We start from the raw sequence: 8032 nt of genomic DNA on the forward strand, positions 1-8032 counted from the left end.
TCAATTAGCTGCAGATGCAGATGCAACTATATTTCAAAACATATCCTACAAGAAGCAAAACATGGAGTAAATTCACGGAGATCTGTGATGGTACTGATTTAGAGTTTTTACTGCTAAGAGATAAAAGCAGCTTCATCTCCTTTGCACGAATCAACAGCACTCTCTTATCTGGCTCATAAATACAGCAGTTTCTCTTGACTGTGTTAAATAACTTTCTCGGCTGTCACGTGTGAACTTTTTCTCCCGATTGTTGCCTTTTGCAGGTATAATGCACTCAAGCAGAGCGAGGAAAACAAAAGTAGTGTTTTACACGTAAGTGCCGTCAAAATGAAACAATGCAGGAACTGTGATGGTCATCACTGATGTGATGAGAGGATGTTTGTTTTTACACACAGGTCAAGCAGGAGAGCGCGGAAGAGAGTCGTCAAGAAACTACTGGTGAGACTGCTGACTGTCTGAAACTGATAAAGCTCCAGTGTACATTTTTTGAAGGTCAACATTCAAACTGTTCTCTTTAAAACATTTATTTCATTATCTCGCTCCCTCGCTCATGTTTCAGGGAATTTGAGTTAATTCCTTAACCTAAATGTATCGTTCACGTTTCCCCTAACCCTCAAAAAGGCATCGCTCAAAAAAGAAAACACAGCTTTGTTGAGGGACACAGAGAGAGTCGTGACATAATCAACATCACGTGAACTCCTTTGCTCAAGTTTAAATGGGACCTGACGATGGATTTGTTTACATGAAAAAGTGACACACGACAGCTTTAAAACAAATTGTTGTTTATTTGTTTCATTTGCCACAGAAGAGACTCCAGTGAAAAATGGAGACAGTGACGGTCATCACATCATGGGAAAACCAAGCGAAAAAGCATCTAAAAACTCCACACTGTGTGTTCTCCTTTAAGGATTACATTGCCGCATTCAACATCAATGCAACACCTCTGTAAAGGCCATTATTTGTTCTTGAGTATGTTGTTGATGTAGAGCATTGTTTTCATTTGCCCTCTACATATGTTGCCCTGCTCCAACACACCTGATTCAAATGGTCATCAAGCTCTGCAGAAGCCTGATAACGAGCTGTTCATCTGAATCAGGTGTGTTGGAGCAGCAGGGCAGCATCTTAACATGCAGGACCAGGGTTCGGATACACGTCTCTGTATGTAGCTGTGTATAGCTGAACAACCCAAAAACACCCGCATTTGCTGTCACTCATGTAGAGGCATCGAAGTATTTGTTTTTGGTGGCTCTGTGTATTCGTGTTTCCGCACTTACACTTACCACTATGACCAGCAGAGGCCGCCAGAGGCTTGTTTGACCTGTTTTCAAGATGACTGCAGCACATATTGTGAAGGAGTTCCAGTAGCATTATGGAGTATCTGAAAACGCAGTGGACTGGCAGACTGTTGTCAGAATCTCTTAAAGATCACAGCTACACTTGAACAGGGACGCTTGTTCGTTACAGTGTATTTTAGACTTACTGTAGGAGCTGAGCTGGAAATAACCAGATCAAATAAAAAAAAACAATCATATGCATGAAGAAAAAATGTGAAATCACCTGAATAAAACAATCCCTGAATCATATATAACAGGAATGGAGATGCATACAGCAGGTGTTTCCGAAATTGACCGTTGGTGTGAGAGTGAATGTTTGTTTGTCTCTGTGTCCCTGTGATGAACTGGTGACCTGTCCAGGATGTAACCGTGCTTTCCATCCCTATGTCAGCTGAGATTAGTGCCAGCGACCCTCATGTGGAGGATATAGAGGTAGAAGATAAGTGAGTGAGTGTTCTGTACAACAAAACAGTACAACTACAAAGATCTTGTGTAATCAAACCATGAATATATCATTTGTAAATTTAATTTTACTTAAAAAAACAACAAGAAGCAGCTAATGAACGAGTCAACTGACTGACCATTATGACATTCATGATTCCAATGACATCTGCAATCACATATTTTTTTTTGTCTCGGCAATAACACACAATCACATTGTCAATATCTCTCACAGCAGTAAAACAAAGAACTGTCTCTTTATCGTAGTCATTCTGTCAAAGGTTAATATTGCACATGTGCACATTTGACAGTGCTGTATCCCACACTCTGTCCAGCTAAGAAAGAGGCCTCTTTGTAGTGTGAACCGTCCAAAAAACCCAGCTCGTCCATCACCGTGGAAACTCATGGCATCTCAGTCGCTGTTGCTGTCGTCTCCCACCACCATGCTGCTGTACTCCTTCTGCTGCTGCTCTTTAAACGTCTCCTTCACCTTTGCTCTCTTCAGGCCGCCGTCCCTGCAGAGACAGGACAGACTGAGAACTGTGCTGCATGTCCAGCCACATGCACTAGACTGATCAAAGTCGCAGCATTCATTTCATGCTTTACATTCATACAAACAACTCCATGTTCCTCTGGTATCACTTACTTGTGCGATAAGTTAGTGGATTGATTAAACTGAACATTTAAGACGTCCTTCCCTTCAAAGGGCAAAGTGAAACGAGCATGAGATGTTAAATTAGAATAGAATAACAACTGTGCAGTCAGTTAACTGATGATTAAAATCTTCATTTGTGGTACACAAACTCGACTCACAAACCCAATAATGCGACTCGTAGCACTTCGACACCCTGGTTGTCAAAAAAAGGTTGTTCGAACACAGCTGTGTTGGAAATGTTGGACATTACCAAACCTAAAAAACCTCACTACTGCTTTCCAAAACGTCTCCAACAGAGGAGTAGAGAACGGAGCGTCTGCAGTGCATATGCGTTAAAATACAGATGGCTGAAACATGCTGTTGAGGAGACGAATAACATTAGTCACTAGATTTCTGTTTTTCTACAAAACAGGGAGCTTCCACCAAGTTTAGTCAACGTGGCCTCACTCTTTTATACACAGTGAAAGTGGGTATTTAGCATATATAATGTTTTTATAGCTAGTTATTGTTGCCATGTTGTCTCCACTGTATGTGTATGAATGCATTGTTATGCTGAGTAGAAGCGCAGCTCCTTCTTTTTCCATGTTTTGAAACTTTGGCACCTGTCCTCTATATTGCTGTGAATTGGGAATGTGGAAACTATTTCAAAGGCTAAAGGTAGTAGAATCTCACCATTGAAGATCTAAAAGTCCCCCCTGGTGAGCGATGGCTGACTTCACTCTGTTGGCAAACTGGACAGCGTCTTCCCCCACCTTCCATTTTGGAATAAACAACAAAGTCAATCAGACGTGTGTGTGTGTGTACTAAAAACTTATAAACCATAGAGAGTGGCTGATCCTCACATTCACCCCTTAAAAGGGCTTTTTGAGAGATAAGACTATATTTTAGTGTTAGACATTCAGTTGTGATGGTTAAGGTTAGGGCATCAAGGGGCTAGGGAATGCATTTTATCTATGAGTGTCCTCACAAACGTGCGTGTGTGTGTGTGTGTGTGTGTGTGTGTGTGTGTGCGTGCGTGCGTGTGAGACAAGTAGGGGTTGGAGTCTTCCCCTGTGGGCTGTCCATAAGGATTTAAGTATGTATAGACATGTGTTCACGCGTTTCAGGACACTCTTTACCCACCTGTTGATGCATGGCTGGCAGGTACCAGACATTACAGACAAGGGCCCAGCTGGTCATCATCCTCAGCAGGTAACTGACCATGCTGTATTTGGAACTGTTCCAGAAAGCATCTCCAAACTTTGGGTCATACTGAGAAAAAAAAAAAATTGCAACAACTGACATCAGAGGACTTGAAAAAGACTGAATGAGAAAATTGGGCATGACTGACAGATGGGACTGAAGTACCTTAATGGCTACTGGATATATTGTTGCTCCTATTTCAAAACTCCCTTTTTTAAACATCATAACAGATGTGTTGTTGACACAGGTCCCTGCAAAAACCAGACATTGGGTTATTAAAGGAGACGGAGTTGTCTGAGCTTTGTCCAAACCCACATTAAAAAGCTGCTCATTTGTCACTGCCCAGTGGCCAGACTGCCGTCAAGCCCAGAGCTGAAATAACAACCCTTGCCGAGTCTTATCTTTGATGGTACAAAGGCAAACATCAGACGGGTGTGGATAATGTATCTCAGTCTCTCTGCATGGTCACACTTACCCTCTGGAAATATTAATATGGGAAGCTTTGTCTTGTCATTCACATGATCCGTCAACCTGGAGGCAACACAAAGAGACCATGGAAACCATTTCTTGACTGATAAATACAGTATCTACAAATTGCTTTGGAGAGGGTTTTTATTTTTTCTTTCATATTTTCCAGATATAAGAATACAAACTGCACAAGTCACTGTTCAGTAGCAACTTTTAAATTAAAACTATTCCTTCTTATGAACTTCATTTGATTTTACAGCCAGGAAAATGTCAAGAAAGTCAAGCAGTTTCAAGCATGAGAAGTAAAGTAATGAAAATAACTGACCTTTTGGTCACTAGGTGGCGATCCTTCATCTCTGCTCTCTCAAACCAGACATGAGGACAGGACCTCACCATGGCTCTCTGCAAAACTCCCATCAAGCCTCCATGGATTTGTCCCACCTGATAAAGGAGAAATTAGGACAACATGTCATGATTCAGCACAGACAATGACTTGAAAACAGCATAGAAAATCTCCCTCCCTACCATGGCATAGCATGCATCGTTGCAGAGAATCACAACATCGATAGGAGAGGTGTGATTGGCAACACAGATTCCCCCTTTTTTAGGTATGTTTTCCCTGTGGTTAAGAGGAAAAGCCAGAATCAGAGGATGAAGCTTTTCCTGGTTGTTGTTAGACAGGAAACTTCCTGAGAGTGCACACCCACCTGTTGTGATAGTGAATAGTGGCAGAGAGTCCTCGAGCACAGATTCTGTAGCACATCACATGGACCCATTCACTGAGCCACGACTTAACACTAAAAATCCACATAAGAAAACAAACTCAACTGGCATTACATTAAAACAGAGCGTAAGACACAAAAAATAATCACCTTGAGTTTGGAAGAAATCCCACTGCCGATGTTCCTATGACCAACCAGCTTAGGCCAATAAGTGCCAGTGTTATCCTGGATTAAGTAACACATAATTTTCAATGGACAATAAATAAATAAATAAATGAATTTTTCTTGCTTTAGTGGGACTATAATGGAGTTTGAACGTGCTATAGTTGTCATAGCGTTATCTCCGTGTCTAAACATTGGTATTGTAAATCTCACGCTGGAGTATTGTCATATGTGCATGTACCTGAGTGGGGCAAGGATGCAGTATCTCACAAAGATGCCAAGGCCGTAAACCAGTGTCAGCTTCAGGCTGATGTACTGGAAATCGTTGGTGCGAGTTAGTAAGTTCCAGGACACCAGTTCCTCGGACGTGAAACGCTGCGTCACCTTTAAATAAAAAGCACAAACAAATGAAGTCTGAAAGGTAAAACCACATCACATCAACTCACTCGCATGTATTGTGTTCTTAATAATACGTGAATCGGTACCTCATCCTCTACAATGCTCTCAATTCCTTTTCGAGTGAAATAAAAACAGTCACTGAATGTAAAATCACCACCGACTGGTGGCTTGGGACGACTGCGTCTGAGTTCCCCCAACTCTTTCTCCATGGAGCCATTTCCCCTCTGTATAAGACCTGACACAAACACACAGAATCAAACTCAATCATCATGATCTCCAAAGCAATCTGGGGAACAAAAGTCAGCCAGGAGAAGAAGTGTTGTACGGTCTAAAAAAAAAAAGCATGTGCATATGTCAACATGAAAAGATGGCACTAATAAGACGAGATTGAATATTTTATGCCATTAACAGTTCTTGTGAGAGCACACAAAAGACTGTATCGAAACATCAAGAGCTTAGCTGTCAGAGAGTTAAGACAGTGAGAGAGAGTGTGCAACACCTGGGATCTAACACTGGGATCTCAGAGCAGTTAAGACTCCACTATCTGACAACTCAACAGGCAAAGTCCAAAACCTGGATTATCGAACTCTGCATTCAGCATTCATTCAAAAATGTCTGAACAAAGTCTGCCTCATCAACACTTTCTTTGTTTTTATTTAGCCTCAACATTAAAAAAAACAATCACATTTATTGAACTTTGCATAGACCACATGGGGCCTGACATAACGTCCAGTGTTAGAACAGGGGATACAAGCCTGTGTAGCTTAGTGTGACTCATAAAATGGTCTGCAATTGCATTTTGTGAGAAAATCAAAGTTTGCATGGCCACCTCACCCTGATGTGAGTTGTCCGCAAAAGCAGAAGAAAATGCACCAGTTCAAATGTCTGTAGAAAGTCATTCTTTCACAATAAATGTCCATCACAACTGAATATAGAGGTACATGATGTCACACTCCCTGTCCAAACTTGCAATCGAGTATGTTAGGAAATTCAGTATTACAAGGCACGTAACTGTCACTAAATCACTGAATCTTTCACAACAAGGGATATGATTACTTTTTACAGACACATCCCTCTTTATTTATCTATCTATCTATATTGAATAGCCTCTCAGACAAGCAGTTTTCATCTCACTGTTTGATGCGGAGGCGTTCCGTGTCCGTTCAACTGTGTTCACCCTCTGTATCTTCAGAGTGGCCCACTGTGGAGAAGGACAAACAGGAGACATCCATGGTCATTGCTCATACGGACCAAATATCCTCATAGCTTAAAATACGAGAAGAGACGCTGGATGACGGTACCTCTAGTGTTTTGACAAGAATGTTCATATATGTTTCAGAAATGCCCAGTGAGAAGCCAAACATGGCTGGAATCATGATGAGGCCGACAATGAGGTACAGCCAGACCCTCAGTGCCCAGAGGGCTCCGGCCCATACGTCCTCCATCTTCACCCTGTTCCCTGAGTGAGTGTGTGTGTGTGTGTGTGTGTGAGAGAGAGTGTACAAGTGTGTGTGAGTGTGTGTGAGTGTGTGCCCTGTGGCTCAGCTGTGATGTGGGTCTGAAACATGTATGTAAATGTCACAATAATCAGCATGTGGAGATCAACGTCAATCACAAAGACAAGAGAAAAACATAGTAAACACAATGTTGTAGTTGAAGTAATCAGGAGTAAACACACACACACACTGGTTTTGCATTCTTTGTGTGGACACTCGTAGACATAATGCCTTCCTTAGCCCCTTATCCTAACCTTAACCACCACAACTAAATACCTAACCATAAAGCCAGGTCTTAATCCTCATAAAGCCCGTAAAAGTTGTGTGGATCAGCCAAAATGTCCTCACAAGGTCAAAAATGTCCCCACAAAGATAGGGTTTCCTGACAATTGGTTCACACAGCCTACTCAAGACATGTACACACAGAGAGACAAAACACGAGTATTATCACGTCCTCTTTTTAAAATAAACGTATGAATAAACCAACTATGACAGAGCTTTAAACAACTTGAAATTGCAGTTTTTTTTAATGTTTCTACAGTTACTTAAACTATCGTATCTTACCAACCGACCGCCAATCCATGTCCGTGCTTCCTGAAGTGTAAAGGGCTGGAGCAGCAGCTGAGTGACAGCTCGTTTTACTACTAGAACAAAGTTCAGTGGAGGTGAGCGCAACAGCGCCTCCCCTGGACACAGAGGGGAAACGCAGACACGTGGACCTGGGAGGAACTCGAGTAAACCTGCATGTTGGGCGAACTATTTGGTTTATTTTTGTTCAGTGTGTAAAGGACAGGGAAACCTGGACTTTATTGTATATTTACCTTTGAGTCAAATTTAAATGTGTCATTTCATGGTAATGCTTGTGTGTTCATATGAAACTAAAATACAATTGAATTCACTTGGTTGAATTTAGATTATTTAACTTTAACAAACAAAAATGGGTGAACCCTTATAATGAGGGCCACCTATTTATTTTTTAATGAGAGTAATTTGCTTTGAATTGACAGAAAGACCACAGTACATGGCTTAAAATGTGTGTAAAACTGCTCAGGGTCACTCTTTTAGCATCCACTTTACTATTTCCTAGATGAAATGGGCTACTAACCTATGATTCAAAGGTGGTTTTCACTCTAGCTAATGTATTAATAATGGTTTTTTTAAGCAGAGATACAC

The 8032-nt window shown here is 41.4% G+C and overlaps 1 protein-coding gene across 1 annotated transcript; it reads right to left on the reverse strand.

Moving 5' to 3' along the window:
- Positions 1-1822: 1822 nt before the first annotated feature.
- Positions 1823-7492, reverse strand: agpat9l (1-acylglycerol-3-phosphate O-acyltransferase 9, like). The gene is made up of 14 exons (XM_044026476.1): positions 7424-7492; positions 6665-6921; positions 6498-6564; positions 5450-5598; positions 5206-5348; positions 4953-5027; positions 4788-4877; positions 4606-4699; positions 4406-4521; positions 4088-4143; positions 3778-3863; positions 3553-3681; positions 3103-3182; positions 1823-2290 (listed from the first exon to the last, which is right to left on the reverse strand). The coding sequence occupies exons 2-14, from the start codon at positions 6806-6808 to the stop codon at positions 2188-2190; spliced, it is 1332 nt and encodes a 443-aa protein (XP_043882411.1). The 5' UTR covers positions 6809-6921; positions 7424-7492; the 3' UTR covers positions 1823-2187.
- Between the last annotated feature and the right edge of the window lie 540 nt (positions 7493-8032).

This window comes from Solea senegalensis, linkage group LG5, assembly GCF_019176455.1.
Source record: "Solea senegalensis isolate Sse05_10M linkage group LG5, IFAPA_SoseM_1, whole genome shotgun sequence".
Taxonomy (NCBI): domain Eukaryota; kingdom Metazoa; phylum Chordata; class Actinopteri; order Pleuronectiformes; family Soleidae; genus Solea; species Solea senegalensis.

Excerpts from the sequence above, each read along its gene's own strand:
- agpat9l (XM_044026476.1), bottom strand. The coding sequence starts at position 6,808 with ATGGAGGACGTATGGGCCGGAGCCCTCTGGGCACTGAGGGTCTGGCTG. Across the intron at positions 4,144-4,405 it reads CGCCACCTAGTGACCAAAAG|GTTGACGGATCATGTGAATG; the intron begins GTCAGTTATTTT and ends TGTTGCCTCCAG. Across the intron at positions 3,864-4,087 it reads CATATTAATATTTCCAGAGG|GGACCTGTGTCAACAACACA; the intron begins GTAAGTGTGACC and ends TGGTTTTTGCAG.